The sequence below is a fragment of the Sorex fumeus genome, unplaced genomic scaffold, assembly GCF_029834395.1.
Source record: "Sorex fumeus unplaced genomic scaffold, SorFum_2.1 ptg000265l, whole genome shotgun sequence".
Classification (NCBI taxonomy): Eukaryota; Metazoa; Chordata; class Mammalia; order Eulipotyphla; family Soricidae; genus Sorex; species Sorex fumeus.
The window spans coordinates 3,360,030-3,385,951 of record NW_026606322.1 but is presented as its reverse complement, the minus strand read 5'-3'; the positions used below and the strand labels follow the sequence as shown (position 1 = coordinate 3,385,951).

The following is a 25,922-nucleotide window of genomic DNA, read 5'->3' as shown; positions in this document are numbered from 1 at the left end:
TGTTTTGTTCTTGTTTGGGGCACACTGGCTGTGTTCAGGATCACTCCTGGGGAGACTGGGAGGGGGGTGTGATGTGCCGGGTCCTGTGGATTGAAGCCGGGTTAGCCCTTGCAAGGCCAGAGTCCTACCTGCCGGACTGACCCCTCTAATTCTTTTCTGAAGTGATCCTAAGTGATTAGCACAAGAACACCCCGGATATCTCTTAGCTTTTATTTACACTCGGGCTGAGAAAATTGGATTGTGCTGGCTAAAAAAAAAAAAAAAAAAAAGAGTGAAAATGATCGGACTCCTGTCCAGCACAGGAGGAGCCGGTCCTACGGGGCGGGCACGCTGGGGGTGAGCGGCGCATCCTGGGTGGCCCTGCAGACTGCAGGGCGAGGGTGTCCCCAGGCGGGGCCCGGGCGGGGCACGACACTGTGACCGGGTGACACGACTCCGCCCTCTCTGGGGCGGGCCGGGGTAGGAAGTGTGTGTGTGTGTGTGTGTGTGTGTGTGTGTGTGTGTGTGTGTGTGAGTGTGCCTGGGGGGGGTCGTCTCTCCGCTCCCGGAAGCCGGCCGGCTGTCAAGCGTCTCGAACCCCGCCCGCGGCCACCAGGTACCCCTCCCCGGGGGCACAGCCCGCCCCTGCCTCCCGCTGCGCCCCGGTGCCCCTCGGGGGCGGCGGCGGCCTCTAGGCGCCGGGTGCGCGTTTGCACCTCGACCCCAGCCCTCGGCCGGCCGCTCGGGAGCAAAGAGGGGAGGCGCCGGAGGTCGCCCAGGGTTCGGATCCCGCCCTCCGGGGTGTGGCCCTAGGTCCCCCCACCTTCCCCCACAACCCCCAGCGCCCTCGGGCCCCGGAGTCCCTACGCGCAGGCCTTTGCAGCCACCACACCCTCGGACCTTCGCCCCGCAGCGCCGCTGGGTGCTGCTGGGAGGGGTCCCCGCCTTCTGAGCTCCGGGGAGGTGGCCGTGCGCCCCCCCAAGGCCAAGGGCTCGCTGGATGCAAGAGCCGCGCGGTGCACTTGGAGTCCTCGGCTCTAGGACGGGCCTGTCAAAGGACGAGGATCACTAGGACGCGCGCGGCGTCCCCGCGGCTGGAGCGGGAGGCCCGAGGTTGCAGGACGTTGCAAGGGATTTCCCGGGGTGCTCGGTGGGAGGGAAGGACCCGCCCAGGCCCGCCCGCAGGTGGCGGGGGAGGCGGCGGGAGGCCCGCGTAGCCGGGGGGGGGGCGGGTTGCCCATCGCCCCTCTGGAACCTGCCCTTCCCGAGCACGCGGGACGGACACCCCGGGGAGCCCTCGGCTATGGGATCCCCGAAACCAGTTTACCTGCAGGATGGGGAAACTTGCTCACACTCATGGACTGATTCTAATTTTTTTTCCTCTTCTTTTCGGGTCACACACCCGGCGGCGATGCACAGGGGCTCCTCCTGGTTCATGCACTCAGGAATTAGTCCTGGCGGTGCTCGGGGGACCATATGGGATGCTGGGCATCGAGCCGGGGTTGCCCCCGTGCCAGGCAAACGCTCTGTCCCCTGTGCTATCTCCAGCCCATCATGACTGATTTTTGACAGAGTCAGGTCTAGTAAGCTCAGAACACCCATTTCTACATTTAAAATATATATATATATATATATATATATACATATAGATATATATGAGTTAAGGAACCTGCATGCGGAGTAGTAGGCCTTGGTATGTTTAATCCAAATGCATCGGTTTACACTTAACAGGTCTTGCAGACTCACCCCCCTGCGCAAGCTCAGGTGTGCCAGGACGGGAAGGATTCCTGGGGGCCCTGGGACTTGGCACCAAGCCCTAAATAAAAGGGTAAGGGCAGGGGAGAGAGGGCTTCCTGGGTGAGGAAGACCTGGAGGTGGGGGGGGGGGGGAATGAAGACGCTTCCCAGGGTTGTCAGAGTTTGGATGCCCCCTGGATATGCGTGGGGGTGGTGAAGGAGGAGTATCAGCCAAGTGGCGTTTGGGACTAGCAGTGCTACAGGATTAGGGCACGACTGGAATTCGGAAACGTGCTCAGGGAAACCAAACCATGGCGGGATTCTTTATGCAGGGATGTCAAGATCCTAGAAACCAACTGCTTAGAAGGACAACAAAATTTAAGTATTGCAGTTGAACGGAATTCCGGGCTGAGGGTGGAGGGAGAAAATATTGTACTTCAATAATAGAGTACTTTCCCCTGGTTGTATACCGGCGATCAAAATAGTGCTGCTCCCTGTGTGCTAAGTGGTTTGCAAAACTCCTTCCTTCACTGCACACAAACACAGATGATTTTCCTTTCTCTGTGTTTTGCTGATTAGCTCAGACTGAGGCTCAGAGGTGGCCCAGGCAAGCGGGTCTGTGTTCAGGTGAAGTGGTCTGGAACCAGAAGATTTGGCTTTCCAGTGCCCGTGTTTGCGATTCTGTGAATTCACTGTCTTTGAGCCTCAGTTTACTTATCTGTGAAATACTATAATCCTTGCCTACTACTGTCCCTGAGTATATTCGGGGGTTGGCAAAGGCGTGATGCCCTTCCAAGGCCAAATCCCCGCGAAACAGAGGGAATGACATGCTTGTTTTGATTTGTAGAAGTTAATGGACTTGCTAGTCTCAAAGAGGTCAAAATAGAGTCATAGCTGAAATGATGGAATTTGAAGTCAGATGAATCTCAGTTTGGAACCCAACCCTGTCACCTCTTAGCTCGTGACTGAGGGCAGGTCACTTCATATTTCTGAAATGCCTTATCTCTGTGCACCTTGCTTAGCACGTCTGTAAAGTGGTTCTAACACATTTTTTTTTTTTTTTGCTTTTTTGGGTAACATCTAGTGATGCTCAGGGGTTACTCCTGGCTCTTCACTCAGGAATTACTCCTGGTGGTGCTCGGGGGATGCCGGGGATCAAACCCAGGTCAGCTGCATGCAAGACAAACACCCTACCCCCTGTACTATCACTCCGGCCCGGGTTCTAACACATTCCTTGTAGTGCTCTTGTGAGTAGCAAATCAGATGCACTTAAAGCCAGTGCCTGCTAGGAGTGAGCGCTCCATAGAATGTGGGCAGGGCTGTGATGGGGGAGGAAGGAGGGTTTTTCCCCTTCATTCTCTGCATGCCTGAATTTTTCTTTCTTTTCATATCTGAATTTTTCTTGCAAGACAGTCGCACCATGTGTGGGGGGCTGACTGAGAAGTATGTGGCTGCCATGGTTCTGAGTGCAGCTGGAGACGCCTTGGGGTACTTCAACGGAAAGTGGGAGTTCCTCCGGGATGGGGAGAGGATTCACCGGGAGCTGTCCCAACTCGGGGGCTTGGACGCCATAGACGTGGAGAAGTGGAGAGTCAGCGATGACACGGTGATGCACCTAGCCACAGCCGAAGCGCTCGGGGAAGCCGGCGACGCCTCCGACTTGTCTCGACTCTATTCCCTCATTGCTAAGAATTACCAGGACTGCATGGGAGACATGAACGGCCGGGCCCCAGGTGACACAGCGGGTAGAGATCAGCTGGTTTACAGAAGCGTTTCCACGACCCTGGGGGCTGGGCACAGGGTTTAAATGCTCTCCCACGCTCTGCCAGGAGAGACCCCCTGAGCACAGAGTCAGGAGTAGCCCTCCAGCACTCCTGGGTGTGGCCCCAAACCAAAAAAATTCCTGATGGAAATTTACATAGCAAAGACATTGGGTTGGGATTTATAAATACAAAGACTTGTAGTTGGGGTTTTATTTGGGGTGGGTTTTTTTGGTTTGTTTGTTTGCTTGCTTGATTTGGGAAGCCACAACCTGGGCTTATACATAACCGATGCTCTGGGCCTCCTCCTGGCTCTGTGCTCCTGGAGGTGGTCAGGGGCCCATCTGTGGTGCAGGCGGGCCACCGGCAGGCCTCTGCCTCGCTGGCACTGACCCAGGCTGCACCCCTCCTCCTCTCCCAGGCGGCACCTGCATGCAGAACACTTGGCTGCTGGAGCCCGACAAGCCCAGTGGCTGGAGGATTCCCTTTAACAGCCACGAGGGCGGCTGCGGGGCTGCCATGCGGGCCATGTGCATTGGCCTCAGGTTCCCTCACCCCGACCAGCTGGACACGCTGATCCAGGTGAGCATCGAGAGCGGCCGGATGACGCACCACCACCCCACCGGCTACTTGGGGGCCCTCGTGTCGGCTCTCTTTACAGCCTTTGCTGTGAGTGGCAGGCCACCCCCGCAGTGGGGTCGGGGACTGTTGGACGCGCTGCCCGCCGCGAAAGAGTACGTCGTGCGATCTGGCTTCTTTGTAGAGCAGAACCTTCAGCACTGGTAAGTTTCTAGATGTGTCACACTCCTGCTGGGGTGTGGGCGAGTGTGGTCAGGACGGTGGCTGCCATCGTGACCTGTCACTGCCCGCGTCCAGCGGCTGCTGTCCACCTGCTGAGGACTTCAGTTTCAGTCCTCCTAACTCAGTGACTACTTAGTGCAGCGTGGGGCTCTCCCTCCTGGGTCAGGGGCTGTTCTGGACTGCAGGTTTCTCTCATTTTGGCTCTTCTCTACTGGCCAGAACTTTCTTGCTTGTCTCCTGGAACTTGTCTTGGTACACAAATAGTAGACTATGCAAGAGGTTCGACTTTTCCGTCAGCCAATTAATAAATCATTGGGCCATAACTTTCTCTTTTTTTGTGCGAGTTTACTTTGTATTGTCTTTCTCACAATAAAAAGGTCCAGGAATTTTCTGCTGAAAGCACCCTTAGTTCACGGTTTTCCAGGTTCATCTTAAAAAAAAAAAAGTAACTATCTGAGGCTCTCTGTTAATTAGGAGCTGGAGCGATAGCACAGTGGGTAGGGCGTTTGCCTTGCACTCTACCAACCGGGGTTCAATTCCCAGGATCCCCCGAGCACTGCCAGAAGTAATTCCTGAGTGCATGAGCCAGGAATTACACCTGTGCAACGTTGGTTGTGACCCAAACAGCAAAAAAAAAAAAAAAAATCTGTTAATTAGTGACTATTTAACTAATTAGATCGGTTTGAGGCCCTTCATGTTCCCAGAGTGAACAGATGCCGTTGGGCTACACTAGCATGCGACAGGGACAAATGGAGACGTTACTGGCACCCGCTCGAGCAAATCGACGACTAACGGGAAGTTAAGTGATTTTAAGTGATTTAAGTGACTATAGTAATCATTCCACTGTACGTGTATCAAGTCACATTTGTATCCCTTACATTTTTATTAAGAAAGTAAATTTTATTTTATTAATAAGGTACAATTTTTATTAGGAAAATAAATTTTAGGGACCTGGGAGATGCTTTGCATGCAAGATGTCCTAGCACAGAATGTTGTGTCTCCAGTATAGCCTGTTCCCCCAAAGCACTCAGGAGAGTGGCCCCTGAGGACTGCAGAGTGACCCAAAGTTTTTTAAAAGGGAAAATAAAAAGTAAAGTTAAATTAAAAATTAATAAAAATAGTAAATAACAAGTTGTACATCGCAGACTCAAGTTCCCCTTTGAAAGGTAACACCATTATTTTCAGCTCAGAAAAAACGAACCTTTATTTCTTGCCTTTAACTTTACACACAGCTTCTTCGAGGTAGCCACAGAGCAGACTGTCTTGAGTTCAAAAATGTGTCAGATGAATGTTCACTTTGAGTTTTGCATCATGCATGATATTAGTATCGACACTGGCATTCTCTTGGAATTTCCCCTGTAATATATATTATTTGTAGCACAACAAGCTTTTATGACTTGTAGCTTTTTATTTTTAAACTGATGCTTAATTTTTTCTTCCTTGCTACAGGTCCTACTTCGAAGAGCAGTGGGAAAAGTACCTAAAACTTAGAGGGATTTTGGATGGCCAATCAGCCCCGACCTTCCCCAAGCCCTTTGGTGTGAAGGAGCGGGATCAGTTCTACACGTCTGTGAGCTACTCCGGGTGGGGTGGCAGCAGTGGCCACGATGCCCCCATGATTGCCTACGATGCCATCCTGGCCGCGGGCGACTCCTGGAAGGAGCTCGCCCACCGAGCCTTTTTTCATGGCGGAGACAGCGACTCAACAGCCACCATTGCTGGCTGCTGGTGGGGAGTCATGTATGGTTTTGAAGGGGTGAGTCCTTCCAACTATGAAAAGCTTGAGTACAGAAGCCGGCTGGAAGCGACAGCGAGAGCTCTCTACTCCCTCGCCTCAAAGAAAGAGGCCAAAAAGGAGCTGTGATGTTTCCTTCTGCTGGTTTTCCCTCTTGTTCAGCCCCTTTACTGGTCAGTTCATTTTCACTTTTTCCAGAGTCAAGAGTTTTAACCCGTACTCTGAGGGTTTTGAGATAGCAAGTCCCTGGAGCTCCTGGAAGTCATGCCTTCCCAGTGGCATCCTCCCCCAAACTATCCCTCTTCTATTCCTGAATAATATTGCTCAGGATGGAGTTGGTGTGTTCCATGCCTGACATGTCTTATTGCCTTGTATTTTAGGTCTTCATTTCCTTTTTTGGGCGGGGGTGTGGGTCACTGTTTGAGTCACACTTGGTGGTGCTCAGAGCTTATCCTGACTCTATGCTCAGCGGTCACTCCTGGAGTGCTGGGGTGGGGAGACATATAATGTCCCAGAGGTGGAAATGGGTACAGCCATGTGCAAGGCAAACACCTTCCCCCTGTGCTATCTCTCTGGCTCCTCAGTCTTCATTTTTCCATTTAATCTTTTGCTACATTTTTTTTCTAGTTGAGTCAGGTTAGCACTTCCCCCAAAGCGAGAACCGGATACAAGGATTAAAGTACAGGTACTTTATTGGGGAGGTGTTTGCAGGAATGGGGAAGTGAGAGGGCAGGGAGGGGAGCAGTGTGAGGTGTGCTGATGAGCAGGTGACTGACTGTGGGCAATTGGGACTCAGTCCTGCTCTGTCCCCAGGGTTGCCCCACATCAGGGCCGAAGCATACCTGGGGTATTTCCCCACTGACTTTCATCTAACCTTGGCTGAAGATCAGGGTGCCGGCACCCTGATACTTTCTGGTCTTCCTCATATGCTGAACGTGAATGTCTTCAAGGAAACACTCAGACAATTGTAACAGGCAGTTGGAGGAACATGGGGACATCGATTGAGTACAAGTGGGAGCCCCATAGCATCTGAAACATGATTCTACCTCCTGAGCAGCATTTAAATCTATCTTAAGTAAATCTTTTTACCCTCTTGCACTTGCACCAAGTCTTTTTCATCTGGATTTCTGCAGTCCAAGCTCCTCAAGTCTGGAGATGTTGCTCCTAGTACAGAGACGTGCTCTGTGCATTCCTAGTCCTTAACTTGTTACCGGGCTTGTTATTGCCTATTTGCTTGTATTTCTTCTTCTTTTTTTTTTTACTTTTTTGGGGTCACACCTGGTGATGCACAGGGGTTACTCCTGGCTCTGCATTCAGGAATTACTCCTGGAGGTGCTCAGGGGACCATAAGAGATGCCGGGAATCGAACCCATGTGGGGCAAATGCCCTACCCACTGTGCTATTGCTCCAGCCCCATCTTCTTTAGGCAGACAGAAAGGTGTCTGGACACAGGTACCAATCAGTATATAATGAAGCAATGTTGCTCATCAGCCTCCCATTCTGTGCCCCTAACTTTAGTCTTGCCCTCCTCGTTGGCCTGCAGTCATTGTTATGACCTGCAGATCAATCACACCAACCTTCTAATCATATTCCAAAGTACATGGCCTCTTTCTTCATTTCTCCAAGCTTGTTCCTCTTCTTTTTCACCTGGTAAATGCATATTTATCTCGCAAACTCCAACTCAGAACTTCCTGAGTGAAACATGCTCTGATTATTCCAGCGCTGGCCACTGTCTCCTCACTGCACCCCCAGCCCCGGCTCCACCCGGATGTGAGATGGTGTTGTGTTTTCTGGGGTCAATCTCAGGCTCCCTCTGAGGGTTTGTGCCTTACTCTCTCTGTGGCCTTTCTCCCTGGTCAGGGAAGAAACCTTCAATAAATAATTTGCCATTTCATAAGGTTGTGCTGGTATGAATGCTTTCAGCATGCAATGCCACATTCTTTTTTATGTGTTCTGGACTTCAGAATTGCCAGGAGTGACCTGTCCAAGCTGTATTGGGAGAGATGTTGGTTGCTTTAAATTGCCTGCGTGCTGACTTAGTTGAGATGAAACTCTTACTATGGTTTGTTTTTGCTTTTTGTTTTGTTTGGGGGCCATACCTGGCAATGTTCAGGACTTAATCATAGGTCTGCACTCAGGGATCACTCCTGGCAAGGCTCTGGGGGATCAGAGGGGGTGCCAGGGATTGAAGCCAGGTTAGCCTCATGCAAGGCAAGTGCCTTACCTGCTCTACTTTTGCTCAAGCTCCATCTGTCTTTGGAAACAGCAAAGACATGGGTGGGATCCTTTCTATGTAAAAGAATCAGGAAATTCCGAAGTTCATTTTCTAGATCCGAAAACTCTACTAGGTAATTATATATTTCAGGACTTAAGCATGTCATTTAGAATATCACAGCGAGGACAGTAGATTCTTTACTAGGACAGTCAGCATTGCAAATTTTGTGGGTGAATTTTTTTCCTTTGTGTGTGATTCCCAGAATTTAACCCAGAGTCACTTGACACATGCAAGTCAAGTGCTCAAAATTTTGTTATTGTTGAAGTGGTGTTGCCATGGTTCATACATTCTGTTGTATGAATGTATTGGGGTGGCAATGGTGACCCCACTCTGTGGTTCCAGGCATTGAATTCAGGGCCTCAAGCATGCAAGACATGTACTCTGCCACTGAGCCACATTCCCCAGTCCCAGAATTATAAGTTTGCAAGGGTGACAGATTACAATTCACAGAACATGATAATCATTTCTCAGGTTCTCTCTCTCTCTCACTCTCTCTCTCTCTCTCCCTCTTCTCTCTCTCCTCTCTCCTCTCTCTCTCTCCCTCTTCTCTCTCTCCTCTCTCCTCTCTCTCTCTCCCTCTTCTGTCTCTCTCTCCTCTCTCTCTCTCCCTCCTCTCTCTCTCTCTCTCTCTCTCTCTCTCTCTCTCTGCAAGTATGGAACCAGGTCTCATGCATACACTTTACCATTGAGTCACATTCCTTGGTCCCTTAAATTCAGTCATCTTTAAAGACTCCATTATATAAACCCTTTAGGCATATTTAGTGTACTCGAACACAATATATACATTCTACCCAAGGTTTCTGAGCAAAAGGTTAAAAATGGAGAATTGTATAACATCTTCATTTCCTCCTTGGTAAGAACTGACTGTTCTGCAGTATGGTGGGATGCTCTTCTGCAGCTGTGGAAGAGGAGGAGGTTTTTTTCTACTGTCTTTCTGAATTTTTTTCCCAACTGATTGTAGCAAGAATTATAGTTGCAAAGCAGAACATTATAATTCTATTACAGCACTAACCAAACAATAGTAGACCTATGATCGCTAAAATCTAAGAATTAAGAAAAGGGTACAAGAGTATTCTAATAAGTGTAATCTATAGTTTTTCATCTGCTTAACTTGTTGGTGAGTGGTCTGCATTTAATAAATAACCAACAAGAAATTATGTTATTTTTCTCTAATTACTGTCTTTGTATACACTCTTCCACCCCTCTCAGAGAGCCCGGCAAGCTACCGAGAGTATCTTGCCCGCATGCAAACGTCTGGCAAGCTCCTCGTGATGTATTCAGTATGCCAAATACAGTAACAAGTCTCACAATGGAGACTTACTGGGTGAGCTCGAGCAAATCCATGAACAATGGGAGGACAGTGCTACAGTGCTACCATATACACTTTTGAAGCTACAATTCTTGGCCCATACATAACATAATTTTTTTGTCTTTTGGGGAGGGGGGAGAATTATACAATTCATACATATAGAAAGAAAAAGTATATTAAGTAAACCTTTAAAAGGATAAAAAAAAAACCCTATGCAATTAAGCTATAAACCAACTAGAAACACTAGAGGAAAATGCAAAGAATATTCCATGTTTCTGGATTGGTAAAATATTAAAATGACCATCTTACATAAAGACATCTGCAGATTCACTGCACTCCCTATTAAATGCCATTGGCATTTTCTAAGAAAATAGAATAAACTATTCTAACATTTGTTTGAAACCAAATAATGAAAGCAATTCTGAAGGACAAGAAAAATGGAGACATTAAGCTCCCTAATTGCAAACAAATTCTTTTATGTGGTTTAGGGGGATAGCTCAGGCAAGTGCAGGCCCTGTGTTCCATCTCTAGTATTGCCTTCAACCACAACTAGAGTGGTCCCCATAAAACAAAACAACTAAATTACAAATAAATTATAATTAAAACAATTCGGAATTACTTTTTTTTTAATTGAATCACTGTGAGATAGGCCCTTGCAAAGTTGTTCATGATTGGGTTTCAGTCATACAATATTCCAACACCCATCCCTTCACCAGTGTACATTTCCTAGCTCTAATGTCCCCAAGTTCCCTCACACCATTCCCCAACATTGCCCCCCCGCCCCCGCAATTTGGAATTTGAACAAAAGCAGACACATAGACCAATGAAATAAAACGGTGAGTCCAGAAATAAATTCATACACATATAGACACCTAATCTATGACAGACTGAGACTATACACTGGAGAAGGGAAAGCGTCTTTAACAAATGGTGGTAGGAAAACTGGACAGCCATATGTGGAAAAAGAAAGAGAGAGAGGGACAGAGAAGAGAGAGAGAGAGAGAGAGAGAGAGAGAGAGAGAGAGAGAGAGAGAGACGGGGCGGGACGGTAGGAAGGAGGGAGGGAAGGAGAGGGAGTGGGAGGGAGGGAGAGAGGGAAGGAAGGAAGGAAGGAAGGAAGGAAGGAAGGAAAAGGAAGAAAGAAAGAAACCAGATACCATATACAAAAGTTAACTTGAAATGCGTTACAGATTTGGATGTTAGACCCAACCATAAATTACCAAGAGACTTGATAGAGGAGCTTTCTGGTAATAGGATGGTGCTTAACCTTCTGGAACTTTGGTGGTGGATGCAGTCAGTCTTGTACACATATAAATGCATAGAGAGATGGTCTTGGAATACTGTTTTATTGCTAGGTGATGACTAAGCAGTACAAATGAAAACATGAAAATTAGGTAAAATCCAATTTAACCACGTGGTCTCCTGACCATCATTGGGTGCAGCCACAAAGGCCCCTAAATATCGCCAGGTTTGACTCTGGGGGTTCAGCACATCACAGGACCCAAGAAGCAGGTGTCCTTGTGTCCTAGCTCTGAACTACCACACTTGTTGGCTGAGTATTATTGGCTTCTGGGTCCCCTGAGCACAGCTCGGAAGGCCCAGCTACCTGCCTCCAAAGAAAAATTTTCCAACTTTATTAAAGTAATAAAAAACAACAATTTTGATATCCACTTTCCACAGCCACCACTATGTTGCCTCACACACGAGCACTGCTCAACCCATTCACAACTAAGTCTCTGAGAAGCGGTAAGCCAAGCAGCTAAAAGTTATGGACACACCAGTCCCCCAGCTGAAAACTGAGGTGCCCTTGAGAGTGAGCTGGGCCATGTACCCACCCTGCCAAAGCCTGGGCAGCTTTACCCACACTCCACCACTGAAGCCACAACAAGGGCTCGATTCCACGTGCTTCACAAATATTCTCTGCAGACACCAAACTGTGAAAATGTTCAGGTACCCTGTCACCTAGGCTGAGCACTCTGGGGTCTTCTCGGAGGAAGCACAGGTGAAATCTCCCCACCCTCCATACTTCTGGAAACACCCGCTGCCACCCCCACCCCCACAGCCACTGCCATGCCAACTCACTGGCTCAGATCATAGATCTTGAAGGCTCCTAATTTCTCAATCCTGAAATTCCAGGAGGAGCACAGCAATTTAGACAGGGAAGTAACACAGAAGCCAACTGGACTCGACAAACAACATCCGTAAAACGGAAGGCTCAATTAGCAACAAACTGCTTAATAAAGCCTTAAAGCCTTAACAACCCTATGGGACAGAACAATTTTAACATCATAATTGATTTTTAAAACATCAATTGTAATATTGGAGCTTTGCTATCTAATCAATCGCAACTCTAGAATTGTATTAACAACCGTGTCCTTTGTCTACGTTTCAAAATCAATAAATTTTAAAAAATCAACAATGTTGACAAAACTGACAATTCACATATCAAATTGTAAGATTGGATGTGCATATTGTGATTTAATACAGATATGGATATGGAAAGGTTTCCCCATCTCATTCATGAACACGTCTGTCTCCTAACATCTCCCTTCCCTCCCTTTCCCTTCCCTTTCTCATTCCTTCTCCCTTCCAATTCTTTTTCTGCTCCCTTTCCTCCTTTCCCTTTCTCCTTTCCTTCCCCCCTTCCCATTCCCTTTCCTTTTCTCTTTTCTTCTTCCCCCCCTCTATTCCCATAATAAATTTAAATTAGACTTTTGGGGTTAAATTTCAATTATGTGGCATAGTGTGCCTAACCATAGTCATCATGTATATCTATATGATGACTATATGTGTGTGTGTGTGTGTGTGTGTGTGTATACACATATATATGTATGTATTTGCTTTTTGCTTTTTGGGTCACACCCGGCGATTCACAGGGGTTATTCTTTTTTTTTTTAACTTTTTTTTTATTAGTAAAACACCATGAGGTACAGTTATAGGCTTACAAATTTTTGTGCTTGGGTTTCAGTTATACAAATACCCATCCCTCCACCAGTGCCCATTTTCCACCACCACGGGTCCCAATATCCCTTCCACCTCCCATCCCCCCATACCACCCTGCCTCTGTGGCAGGGCATTCCCTTTTGTTCTCTCTTTTGGGTGCTGTGGTTTGCAAGAGAGGCATTGAGTGGCAATCATGTTCGGTCTAGAGTCTACTTTCAGCATGCTTCTCCCATCCTGGGAGGATCCTCCCAACACCCTTTATTTGGTGCTCCCTTCTCTATCTGAGCTCCCTTTTCCCCTAGCACGTGTGGCTGGCCTCCAAGTCATGGACCAAAATTCCTCACAGGGATTATTCTTGACTCTGCGCTCAGGAATTACTCCTGGCGGTGCTTGGGAGACTACATGGGATGCTGGGAATCAAACCTGGGTTGGCCACGTGCAAGGCAAATACCCTACCCGCTGTGCTGTCATTCCAGCTCCCATAGTCATCATAATTTTTAGAATTTTTAAAAAATTTTGTATTAGTGACTCACCATGAGGTACAGTTACAGACCTACAAACTTTCATGCTTGTGTTTCAGTCATACAATGATCGAGTACCCATCTCTACACCAGTGCCCATTTTCCACCACCAATGGTCCCAGCATCCCTCCCACCACCCCAATCCCATCCCCTCCACCCTACCCAGCCTCTGTGGCAGGGCATTTCCTTTTGCTCTCTCACTCCTTTGGGGTGTTGTGGTTTGCAATAGAGGTATCAAGTGGCCATCATGTTCGGTCTATAGTCTACTTTCAGCCCACATCTCCCATCCTGAATGGGCCCTCCTACCACCCTTTACTTGGCAGTCTCTTCTCTATCTGAGCCGCCTTTTCCCCCAGGATGTGAGGCCAGCTTCTAAGCTGTGAAGTAATCCTCCTGGTACTTATCTCTACTATTTTTGGGTGTTACTCTCCCATTCTGTTACTTTAAATTCCACAAATGAGTGCAGTCTTTTTATGTCTGTCCCTCTCTTTCTGACTCATTTCACTTAATAAGTCATCATATTTTAAATCGGAATCTCAAACCTTATTTATTCATCATATAGATGGAAGTTTGTATATTTTACCAACTTCTTCCTCTTCCCTTCTCAGCAGAGTCACTTCCCTGGCAATCACTGTTCTGCTCTTTGTTTCTGTGAATTTGACTCTAAAAATTCCACGTAGAAGTGATCCACGCATGCCCTTCTGCTATTCCCCTTCTTTTGCCCTGGCTCATTTCACGAGGCATAATTCTCCCGAGTTACTTCCAGGTTGGTGTGAATGGCAGGATTTCCATCTTTCTCACACTGGAAGAATAATATACCACATTTTTATCTTCGTACACAATGACAAACACTTAGGTTGTTTCCACAGGTTGATGATTGCGAGGCTGTGGCTACCAACACTTGGAGTACAGGGAACTCGTCCAGATCCCGTTTTCATTTCCTTTAGTTCTACACCCAGAAGTGGAAATCCCACTCCAGTTTAGTAAATTATAAGACTTCACTGTCATGTCCTCCCTCCTTCTCACCCCCGGTCTGGTCTGAGCTTGGGACTTGGACACCTATAAACACCTCTTTCTCCCCTCTCCCCTTATCCCTTTCCTGGGGTTCTTTGTCCTCTCCAGTATTTCCCTGAGAGCATCCTCACCGATTAGGCATTGGTGAGATAGATCAGTTGGTCTCCTGAAGGTTCAGGAAGCTGGATGCGTGGGCTGCCCTACCCACGGCTGTTTCCACTTGTTCCCCCTTTGACTCCCTCTCCCAGTGCTCCTCACACCGGCACTGATGCAGCAGATATCAACTTGGAGATGGACATCATCGTCACCTTTGTATGGTCACCCTCCATCTCTGCCAGTGGTCAGCATCTTCTCTCCCCTTTACAGAGGAGAAAGGAAAAGAATTACGAGTCTCGGGATGTTTCCTTCCAATCCCATTCCTGGTTTCAGCTGGAAGAGGTGGGGAAGAGCTAATACAGAGCAACCCTGTTACTTTCCAGTCAGTCCGACAGGTATCTCTCTCTCCACTGTGTTCAGATCGTGAGGAAGAGGTGGGAGCCAGGGAATGGCATGGGAGAAGGAAATGGGAACTTAGTATTTCTTGCTTTCCTCTCGAGCACTTGGTCCACCGTTGGTGACAAGACAAAGACTCTTTCCACGGCCTATTAATTTGCTTTGCAGATTTTCACTCTGCTTTACAGATACCTTCCTTTAGTGAGTTTAGAGTTTTGGGTTTCTTTTGCTCAAACTCAACACCTCCCCAAATGTAACTCTCAACCTGACACCTCTGAGGCTCTGAATTTCTTTAAGGAAATGGAAACCATTGCAAGAGGAAACTGGAACATTCCATCACCACCTCTGCCAGGTCCCCAGTATCTGGTTTATGTTCTTTCTCTCCTGAATACTCTCTCTCTCTCTCTCTCTCTCTCTCTGTTTATGTATGTGTTTTGGGGGTGGGAGTGATAGCTAGGGAGTAGGCCAGAATCTTTTCTTTGTGGTGGGGGTAGGAAAAAAAGGAAGAGAGAGCTCCTACATTCAAGGCACTTCACAGATCATTAATATGGGCAGAAAACTGTGCTCAGAGATCACCATTTGTCACACAGATGGGTTTAAACCCAAAACTTGGGGTTAAATCCAGGCCTAAGGGTGTGATACTACCACCCTCCCCTGAAGAAAAAAAGAGAAAAAACATCATCACACCCCCATATAGACCCTTGGCTTGTCCTTTTTCTGTATGGTCAATCCTAGAAAGCCTCTGCCCAGTATGGAGAGATCAATCCAGTGGGAGTGAACTATCTGGTAGGTATTGTGAGCCCAGCTATCAATTTTTGCTTACGTGGAATACGAAAGAGAATGTAGTGCATGAATTAGCTAGAAAGATCTTATTCATTTAGCGCTGACTTTTCACTACAGTTCCAGATAGGATACCACAGGAAGTCAGTGTAAAGTAAGTGATAGATTGTTTTTAAGTCTTTGGGGTCAGTTTTGTGGCTTCTGCTTTTTTTTCTTAAGTGACTAAGACCATTTGAAGTCATTATTACATACCATTTTTCCCTCCACTCTTCCATCAGTAACTACTAGGAAGAAAAGCAAACTGTTTTGTCCACTTTGTCTTATGAACAAAGAGGTATTTCTAGACCGAAGTAGAACAATGGTGTGATCTCCTTCTGAGAAACCCCAATCCTCATATCTGAATAGTGCAAAGGTAGATAGATACCTGGCTCCCTAAAGACATCAGCTATTTCTACTGGATCCTTCCAGAAGCGTTTTCTGGCTGACAGTTGGATATACAGGAGGAAGCAGAAGCTCAAATGTCTTTGATAGAAAGCTGTTTCAGATAGACAGCTCTTCATTTGTCTTCAGTGTTTAAGGCATGGTGAGTATTTAATGCTTGTTTAATCCCCACTCTTCCTAAAGAGAAGAATAATAGTACTGTCCTAAGACTTTCATTGCTTTTTTTTCTAACTGGCTATTCACAGTGATCTATGAAGGTAATCTGTATTATAATATGTAAATTGTAGTTACAAGACCCTACTGTGAGTAGGTGGGGTTTCATTTCCATCCTTCCAGATGTTTCTTTTATATTTTTATATTGACTTTATTGGCTCCACGCCTGGCATGTGTTAAATACATTATCCTTTATTTAGTAATATAAAATGCCTCAGACATTAAAGAGTAAGTGCGAGAATATGAAATAATCTGTACGTTTTTGTTTGGAGGGAACCACACTGGGTGATGCTCAGGACTTACTTCTGGCTCTGTGCTCAGGGATCCCCTCTGGTGGGGTTTGGGGCACTCTGCGTGGTACTGGGTATTGGGCGACTAGGTATGATGCTTGGTCTGCTGCATGCAAGGCAAGCACACTACCCCCCTGTGCATTTTTGTTTGTTTGTTGAGTCCCAACTGGCAGAGCTTGTGACTTACTCCTGGCAAGGCTCAGGGACCCATATGGGGCATGGCAAGTGCCCTACCCACCGTACTAGCCCTCTCGCCCACAGACATCTGCTCAGGGATAAGCATGGGCGTGATAGGAGTCACTGGTGTGCCAGCCCTGCCCGGGGTGGGTGTCACAGCCAGGTGGAGGTAGCCTCTGGCTTGGGGGCTCCTAAGTGATGGCTCCCCGTCTGGGTCTAGCATGGGACTGCTAAGAGAGGTGGGTTCTGGTAAGACTCCACAGCTTTAACAGACTGCCGCTTGACAGTTCCCTCTCCGCCATGCCAGAACATTCTGGGAACTGGGAGGAGCGGGTGAGTCTGGCATAGCCTTTCCTCTGTTCCCGCCCCCCTCACGCATGGGTGTCAGACCTGCTCCTGGTCCACAGGCTCCCCTGGCCTTCTCCAGGCCCCCCTTTGATTCAAGGGTACAACCCCCAAGAAATCTCTCGCACAGCTTGTCCCATCTCGGCCTCTGCTTCTCTGCACCGCGGCCATCAGCTCTCCGGGCTGAGCTCTGGGGTCAGAACTCCTCAGCAGCAGTGCTCTGTTTCTTGCTTTCCAGGTGGCAGGTGCCTTTGAGCCATGCCTGAGGCCCTGTGTCCGAGGGCTAGCCTCCAAGATGATCTTGGCCTTGTCTGTGACAGGCCTGGCACAACCATGCTGGCATGGTCTCATTGCCCCTCCTGGGCTTCCTGCTTCTATGTTTCTGACCACAGCTTGGCATGACTCATGCACGTTTCTTAGCCTCGCAGTGCCCTACAGCTGTGTGAGATGCACTGTGTCCTTTAAAGGAGGTTTTTTAATGCTTCTTGTAAAACTGGTGTCAAGGCTCTAAGTTCTCTAAGCTGTTGCCTGCCCATGAAGCACTGTATAGTTCCTTCAAGTGTGGATGATAATCTAGCTGGATAGCATATTCTTGGTGAAGAGTTCATTTTGTTGAGTTTTGGTACCATATCCTTCCATATTTTTCTGGCTCAGCGACAGTACTGCGGGTAGGGCGTTTGCCTTGCACGCAGCCGACCCAGGTTTGATTCCTCTGTCCCTCTTGGAGAGCCCAGCAGGCTACCGAGAGTATCCCGGCCCACATGGCAGAGGCTGGCAAGCTCCCCGTGGTGTATTTGATATGCCAAAAACAGTAACGTCACAATGGAGACGTTACTGGTGCCCGCTCGAGCAAATCGATGAACAATGGGAGGACAGTGCTACAGTGCTATTCTTCTGGCTCAGAGACTCTCATTTGATAGATCTGCTGGGGATACTGGTAGAGGAAAGGGAACAAGGGTGGTGGGGTTGATGTTCGAACATTGTATAGCTGAAAAAACTCTCATGAACAACTTTGTAAATTACAGGGTCTCAATAAATATTCCTATTAAAAAACAAAAATGAATTAAAAAAAAAAGAAAGAAATGCACCGCGGAGAAAGTCTCATCTCAGAGCCTCCCCTCCTCCACAGTGACCCTGACTGGCTGGCTCTCTGATCACAGAGGGGCAATAATGTGAGGAATGCTGGGCAAGCACCCTGCTTTCCCCTCCTCCCCGCTGTGCCTGCAACCCCCTCCATCTGTGGTTTCTGTCAGTCCTTTGGGTAGAGACCACGTGGGATCTTGGAAAGACCCTGATTCCAGGCTGTTTCCCCCACTGAGGCAACTTCTCAGCAATTCTATGGGTTATTTCTTTATTTTGAACATAACTTTTTAGAAGTTGGACTTTATTCCTAGCACCAAGATTCTAGGAAAGACTAGTTCTCACCAGATTTTAGGAAAGGCAGGTCTTCGTCTTTTTGTTTTGTTTTGCTTCTTCGTTTTGATTGTTTTGTTTCTTTGTTTTGATGCCCAGTAGTGCTCATCTTCTCCCCCACCACCTTCTCTCTCTGTCTCTGTCTCTCTCTCGGGAGTGGGGCACATGCAGCTATCTTCAGGGCTTGTTCATGAATACAGGGATCACCCTTGGGGTTGCTTAGGGGACCACATGGGTTGCTGGGGACCAAAGCCAGGTCAGCCACGTGCAAGGCGAGCAACTTCCCCACTGTACTGTATCTCTCCAGCTCTTCAGCTTCTCTTAACACGTCACTCGGCTTGACTGCCCGGCTCAGTATGGTACTAAGCCCTTGGAATTCAAACCTGAACCCACATTTGTGTCCTAAACTCCCTCAGTCTTCTCAGGGAGTCAAAGATGTCCAAGAATTCCAGTACAAAGAGGGCCTTGGGATTCCCTAGAGATGAAAAACCCTGTTTTTTTTTTTGTCTCTCACATTTTATAATGGGAAGTGGGAGAGGCACAGGAAATCACTTCCTGACGCTGTTTGGTACCTAGAGAGAGAGAGAGAGGAAGGACAATGTGTTTCAACGTGCTCTGACTGGAAAACAAAACAGAAAGAAAACGAAAATGTCTTTGTTTTCATTGAGAAGAAGAAACCGAAAAACTCTAAAAGTTGAGCAAATAGGGACAGTTTATTTTTCCTTTTCAGGTCATGAGGTCAGTTAATGATTAGTGAGGCCCAAGCAAGAGCTTCGCGTTCAGACTCAGGAGAGCGGGCTGGAGGCTCTCTCTAGTGCTGGAGGCCAGTGGCTGCCTGAAACTCCAGCCTCCAAGATGTCCCCAGGCCGCTGGGGAAGACGGCTGGGCTGGTGGGGAGTCCTCTTGTGGCTCAGCATCGGAAGATCAGGTAAGGAGTTTTTTGGTTTTTTGAGGGGGTCTGGGGAGTGCTGGGGTCCTGGGCAGAACTACTTTCAGTCAACTTGTTACACTTCTCAAACCATCTAGAATCCAGGGCTAACCTTTGGAAGGTCCCCTAAAAGCCCTCCCGCTAAGTGAATTTTAAAAAGGGAGAGGGAAAAAAAAGGAAAGAAAACCCCTCACAATCATAATGGGAATGATGCTAACCAAGACACTTTCTCAAGTCCCCCCTCCCCCCCCAAAAAAAAATTGACTTTCCTTCACTCACTACCCTCACTCATTTTCCTAAGACCTGCATTATTCCTGTTTTCTTTGCCAGGATAACTCTAAGCAAATCAAAGTTCTAAAAAATAGTCAGGGCACCCTATAATGGACCATTGCTTGTGATCGATTTCATTCATGTTTTTAAAATTTCTAAGCCCACAGCTAATGCTGTGCTATTGGGCTGTGCCCTCAGTGTTCTTGCTGCCCTGAATAAAACTCAGGTTTTCATCCCTCCTGGCTGAGTCCCTGCTAACCACAACTGACGGCTGACGTTAGTTCCCTAAGAGGCTATCTGTGTTCTCCCTTCGCCTGGGCAAGCACCCTCACCACCGCTGCCCTTTGTCTCACAGGGCTGAGCCTCCTAAGACTCTGAGAGTGAAGTGTCCCGCCCGGCCCCCAGCGTGACTGCTCAAGACAGTAGAATCCTTCTCTGTCCCCTCCGGGAGATTTTATTGTACCCCCAGCTTTAGAATGTCTGCCTGCAGTTGTTCTAGCTCCTGTTTCACTCATTTGAACTCTTCCCACCTTCCAGGAGCGCCGAGACCAAAACACTTAATTCCTCCCCTCAGCCCGCCCACTCTGCTCCAAAATTCAGTGTACTCAGTAGTTTGACACTTCATGGCTGCTTCTGAAGGGGGTTGCTGAGTTGCACATGTGCTTTATCCCAACTTGACCATGTACTCCCGGAAGGTGAGGGTCTGGGCTCCTGCCTCCTGTAGCACACTGAGCACTGCCTTCCTCTCCAACAGGCACTCAGAGATTTTCACCTGCTTCAGGGCAGCTATAAATTCAACAGACACTGCCACGTAGGCTTTGGGTTAGCTGCACTGGATTTGATTCTGCACATGGAATGAAGTACTAAAGATTAAGTTACAGTTTGAGGTCCTGGGCCTCCTGAACGGCGCTGAGGAAACCTGGTGCCTCTCACAGGGATTCTCAACCAATGAAATGACATTCAGAATCACATCCAGTGTGTTCAGGGCTCGTACACTGCTGTTGATTGGACTGAGATTGGAAGCATACAAGACGTGTGTATTAAACCCCGTGTTAACTCTCCTACCTTGGTCTCTTTCTTTTCCTTCCTTTCTTCCTTTCTTTCTTTCTTCCTTCCTTCCTTCCTTCCTTCCTTCCTTCCTTCCTTCCTTCCTTCCTTCCTTCCTTCTTCTTTCTTTCTTTCTTTCTTTCTTTCTTTCTTTCTTTCTTTCTTTCTTTCTTTCTTTCCCTCTCCTTTTCCTTTACCCTTCTCCCCCTTCCTTCCTTCCTTCCTTCCTTCCTTCCTTCCTTCCTTCCTTCCTTCCTTCCTTCCATTTTTGGGCCACACCCAGCGGTGTTCAGGGATTACTTCTTGTTTATTTCTCAAGGGAGGATCACTATTTGTGGTCCTCAAGCAGCCATGTGCAGTGCTGGGGATTGAACCAAGGTTAGCCATATGCAAGGCAAACGCGTTAACTTCTAAACTATCTCTGTGGCCCCTCCAGCTCCATCTTTTGAAGAGACTTCCCTTTACTGTATGCTCTGGATTCCTTTATTACAATTTTGGTTTTTGGGCAACATCCAACTATTCCCTATTCCCATAAGAGTTATTCCTGACTCTGTGTTTAGGGTTGATCCCTGGCAGTGCTCTGGGAACCATTTGTGGTGCTGGGGATTCAAACCTGGGTTGGCCACATGCAGGGCAAGTGTCTAAACTCCTGTACTATCTTTCTCACTCCACTCTTAGTACTTTTACTTCTGGGATTTGATTTAATTCCAGTAAACTTTGTGCTTATTTTTTATTTAAGTGAAGGCTTTTCCAAAGTAATTAAAATTTTTGCATTTTCTTTCTCTTTTCCCTTTGTTGTTTCTGTGATGACCAGGGATTCCAAACACTCTTTTTCCCCCCATCATAAATCGACCTTAATTTTCCTTCTCATAACTCCATTTTGAAGAGCTTGCTGGGCATTGCACAGTTGAGTTGTGTTATTTGCACACACTTTGCTGTAGCACAGGAGAGACCAGACAGCAAGCCTGCGGGATACGGGGTTACCTTCAGGCTTGGGGTAGAGCTCGGGATGGAACTCTCACCTCCCGTTGGTTGTGATTTACTACCCCTGTCCCCTAGAGAAAACCTTTTATTGAAGTACAACCTATAGACAGAAAAGCACACAGATTATTATTACACAGAATGAAATTTTTCAGTGGACACATCTGTGCAACCAGCGTTCATGAGAAGAAATAACATGTGACCAAAATCCTAAAATCTACTCCCTGCTTCCTCTCTGGGTTCTCCAGGGGTAGCTATTATCTTGACTTCTAACACGGTAGATTAGGGTGCTTGGTTTGTTTCTTTTCTGGTCTCTTTCCTGAGGCCTGGCCTTCCCAGCAGCTCCCGGTAAACTGTAATCCCCAGGCAAAAGGACCATAGCTGGGTTTTGTTTTGATTTTCAGTTTTAGCTTCTTTTCCTGATTGGGAGGTTTCTTTTCTCCTACTGACTGTATAGGTGGACCTTATATTGCCACTCTGTGATCTGATCTACTAGATGACCCCACTTACCTCACAGAGCCTACGTCTAACAAACACTGTTTTCTGAAAAGGAATTGAATATTGGTAGGACTTTTCTGTAGAACTCTCTGGTTTCATCTAGTTTTTCCATGGATAGACAAACAACTGTCTCAGGAACAGGGAAGTGGTCATAGGGTGTGGCCGATGTTTTGCATATTCGGGTTTAATTTCTGGTACTATGGAGGGACCAGCCAGCACCCCTGAGCTCCTCTAGGTGTGGTCCAAACCGTTATTTCAGTTTCTTAATGACACAGTTTTGCATCTGATTTTTCTTTTTTTTCTTTGTAAAATTTTGGTTAGATACATGGTTTTTCCTAGGAAATTATCCATTTCTAAGAAAATATCTGTGTTTCTAACTTGTGACTAAACATGTACTATTCTGATGAAAAAACTATATTCATGTCTTCATTTTATTCCCTGTATCATTTGACAGTCTCATTTTTATTTGCCTTATTGAGATTGAATCTAGCTTATTTTCTTTTCAAAGAACTAGCTTTTGGGGGTCTATTGTGTATGGCAGGCACTATTGTAGATAGTAGAGTGAACAAAATGGACACAATTTCCTGTCTTCTTAAAAACCATAGTCTAGGGCTGGGGAGGAGACTCCATGAGCTGGGGCATGTGCCTTGCTGGCAAGACCCCTAGGTTTGATCCCTGGTAATATGTGGGCCCTAAGGAACCACCAAGAGTGATCCCCAAGCACTGCCAAAACTGTCCTCCCAAAATATATCTTAGTATGGGGAAATAATGGTTAGTAATAAGTTGGCAAATTCCACCATAGATTTAGTGACAAATGGAATTAGTAATAAATTCCGTAGTATATCTGAAGTTAACAATTGCTATGAAAGTAAACAAATCAGTCAGGGTAAGGAAGATTGAGAGATGTGGGGTGAGGAATATAAGTAGATTATAATTGATACTGTTGATATAATATATGTAGTTTATATATTTAATTTTTATAATTTATAAACTATCTTATATAAACTAATTTTACATAGTTTATATATAGTTTATATAATTTATATAGAAACTATTTGGCAAGCTCCCAAGATTGGCAGAAGGGGCAGGAATTAACCCTGGGGAGGCTGAGGAGTGACTCTCTGTGTAGAAGGAACGGTCCAAGCAAAGGCCTTGAGGAAGGGGTAGACCTGCCAGGGTTGGAGAGATAACATAGGGGTTAAGACACAGGTAGAACAAGGGAACTGGTGGCTGGGACAAGGATGCAATCATCTGCAAGTGAGACGTCTCCTGGGAGGGTGTCTTCAATAAATGGGTCCAGTCCTTTCCCTGGCTGCCTTAGAGGGCCCACAGGCCCCTGTATCTTCCTTTCACGACCAGCTTTTAGACCTTCATTCCAAAGCACTGACGACCCCGTTTTGAATCTTTCTTCTTTTGTTGTTTGTTGCGTTTCTCTCCAGGATCTGCTCCTCCTACCCCACAGCCAAAGTGCGCTGACTTCCAGAATGCCAGCCTGCTCCGAGGCACCAACCTCAAAGTCCAGTTTCTCCTCTTCACTTCTGCGAACCCTAGCTGTGGGAAGCTCTTGACAGAAAACAGTGACCTCCAAAATTCTGGGTTCAATGTCACGCTGGGCACCAAACTAATTATCCACGGATTCAGGTGGGAGCTAACCAACCAATAGAATTCACTCAACTAGAACTAGGAGGAGCACAACGACCCAGTGTCTCTGGAGGAACCACAGCCAGGGACACAAGGAGAAATAGACTGACTGACTGTCACAGCTCTGGCCCTCACCTCCTTCCATCTCTGATGGTGTCTCCTAGCCACATATGAACCCATATTAGGTTGCTTATTCTTGTTGGTTGAATTCACCCCTCCCTCCTAGTTTGTCTAGACGCTCTCAGACAGTCCATTCATGTGATCCTGAGTAAGTTACTGGAGCACTTGAGCCTTGGTTCCCATATCTCAATAAAGGGAGGTTGTAGCAATGGTCTTGAGGACCTTTTACTTCCTGAAGGATGGCTTGCATGAGTCATCTCAGCCAATTAGATCATAGGCTTTGCGAAATCAAATGCAGGTGACAGATAGGGTGAGGATAGCATGATGTTTGTGAAAAAGCTTTACTTCCTCTTTTCTTCTTACTTGGTTTCATGTCCTAAGAGGGGTGGGAGAGATAATATAGCTGCAGTTGGGAAGCTCCTTGCCCCACTTTGGTCCCTGGAAGTACCAGGAGTATCCCCTGAGCACCTCAGGTATGACCCAAGTGATCTCCCTCCAAAAGAAGAAACTTCCCCACCTGGGTTTCCCTGCTCTCACTACCCAATGGTCATGAGCTCAACACTTCTCTGGCGCTCTTCTTCAACTTTTTCAAAGTTCTACAGTCCAAATTTTGTTGTGCTATGTAGTCACTGCCTCTCAATCCAAATGTGGTCCTTCCATAATCTTCTCTTCAAAGCTCACTAAAGTCCAGAAATGGAGAAGTTGCTAGGAGGAGAGAGGGTCAGAACATGGGGGAATAGTATCACCCCAAGGCAGTGAGAGTGGGGAACATCCAAGAAAGTGTTGGGCACGTGGCACTTCACAGAGGATTGCAAGTTCCTAAGTTTTGGGTTCTTCTACTTCTCAAGCTACCAGATTTCTGGGACCAAACCACAACACTCCTCAAGCATCACTTGAGGAAGTGGGGGTCCACTTTCGGATCTGAGTCTCTTTTGGTCCCTATCCAAGCCAGTGTGTGCCCAGCCCAGTAAGCACCAATAGAGCAGGAGGGTTGGATGGTGGGTAGCCCTGCTCCCAGGTCCACAGGAGCCACAGTGAAGAGCCTTTTCCAGTCTGTGCTTCTTGAGCCACAAGTGTCTACTCTGATGGTGCCTCTGTTATTGCGCACCGAAGACCCTATTTTCCCAAGTTATCTGTATATTTTCCCAACATTCTTCTTTTTCTAAAAAGTCCTCCTATGAACTGGAAAATCTTAATCCTCTTCCCTTGCATATGATCAACCCTTTTGATTTCTGGTACCATGTAGTTCCCTCTGTACTATTGGGAGTGCTTTCTGAGCACTGAGTTGGGAGTAGACCCTTGTTATACTGTAATTTCCAAAAGGATAGGGAATACACTGCATTTTTTCTTTATTTTTAGTATATTTACTGGTCCATTTATTGAACGAATAAAAGGAGAAATAAGCAAAAGTAATTACATAAAAACAATCTGAGGAAGATGTCCTTATTCTAGATTTATTTTTAATGACACAATGGCAAGAGTTGGGTCGGCCTGCCTTGCACTCGAACTGGCAATGTGCGATGTGGTCATGAGTTAAAATCCATAGTGACGTGCATGTAGATCTTCTGTCTGTGATCTGCAAGGCTACAATTTCCAGACACAGACAAGCCGGGTGTGTGTTCGCACAACAAAAGGGTGAGAGCACTGGGTGAGCACCACCAGCTAAAAGGATGGGCAAGCCTGGAGAGTAAGGCCCTTGGGAGAAAGGGTGCAAACACCGCATCCATAATTTAGGAGTCTCAGCTAAGAGTGTGATCTCGGTAAACATGTGTGCAAGCTTCACGGCTAAAAGACCCCAATGAGTACCATGGAGAGATGTGTGGCCCCCAGCAAGCACCACAAACAGGGTGCGGTGTGTGTGTCCCAGCCGGGTGTGTGTGAGACCTTGATCATCACATCAACAATCTAACCAACAGGGACAAAGCTATCTTTCCTTTTCTATCAGGCAGGGGCAGCACATGTAGTTTGAGTGGTTTATGCTGGCGCACAAGTAGACTGGGGGAACTCAAATATGATCTGAGTTCGAAGCCTGAGGCTGCATCTTGGGCACAAAAGGTCACCCATTTTTGTTGTTGTTTGATTTGGGATTTTTGTTGTTGTTTGGTTTGGGATTATATGGCATGGTGCTCAGGTGACTCATGACGGTGCTCACAACCAGTCCTCCAGTTGAGGGAGAGGTCTCCAATCTCTCAGGCTAGAGTCTCTATAATAGA

The 25,922-nt window shown here is 47.0% G+C and overlaps 2 protein-coding genes across 4 annotated transcripts in view; both read left to right on the top strand.

Moving 5' to 3' along the window:
* The first annotated feature begins 1,710 nt into the window (after positions 1–1,710).
* ADPRH (ADP-ribosylarginine hydrolase) lies at positions 1,711–6,740 on the top strand. Of its 3 annotated transcripts, none has more exons than XM_056109119.1 (4): positions 1,711–1,807; positions 3,129–3,448; positions 3,897–4,257; positions 5,726–6,740. In XM_056109119.1, exons 2-4 carry the CDS (start codon positions 3,136–3,138, stop codon positions 6,138–6,140), a joined length of 1,089 nt encoding a protein of 362 aa, XP_055965094.1. In that variant the 5' UTR covers positions 1,711–1,807; positions 3,129–3,135; the 3' UTR covers positions 6,141–6,740. The 3 variants fall into 3 exon arrangements, with proteins under 3 accessions (XP_055965094.1, XP_055965095.1, XP_055965096.1); XM_056109120.1 differs by having other exon boundaries at positions 1,712–1,743; XM_056109121.1 differs by lacking the exon at positions 1,711–1,807 and adding an exon at positions 2,818–2,880 and having other exon boundaries at positions 3,125–3,448.
* A 12,104-nt stretch (positions 6,741–18,844) lies between these two features.
* Positions 18,845–25,922, top strand: part of PLA1A (phospholipase A1 member A) — a 47,640-nt gene continuing 40,562 nt past the window's right edge. The window contains exons 1-2 of the mRNA XM_056109116.1: positions 18,845–19,152; positions 23,388–23,589. Coding sequence (XP_055965091.1) covers positions 19,080–19,152; positions 23,388–23,589 — 275 coding nt within the window. The 5' untranslated portion in view covers positions 18,845–19,079. The remainder of the gene's footprint in view (positions 19,153–23,387; positions 23,590–25,922) is intronic.

Excerpts from the sequence above, each read along its gene's own strand:
- ADPRH (XM_056109119.1), top strand. The coding sequence starts at position 3,136 with ATGTGTGGGGGGCTGACTGAGAAGTATGTGGCTGCCATGGTTCTGAGT. Across the intron at positions 3,449-3,896 it reads CATGAACGGCCGGGCCCCAG|GCGGCACCTGCATGCAGAAC; the intron begins GTGACACAGCGG and ends CTCCTCTCCCAG. Across the intron at positions 4,258-5,725 it reads GAGCAGAACCTTCAGCACTG|GTCCTACTTCGAAGAGCAGT; the intron begins GTAAGTTTCTAG and ends TCCTTGCTACAG.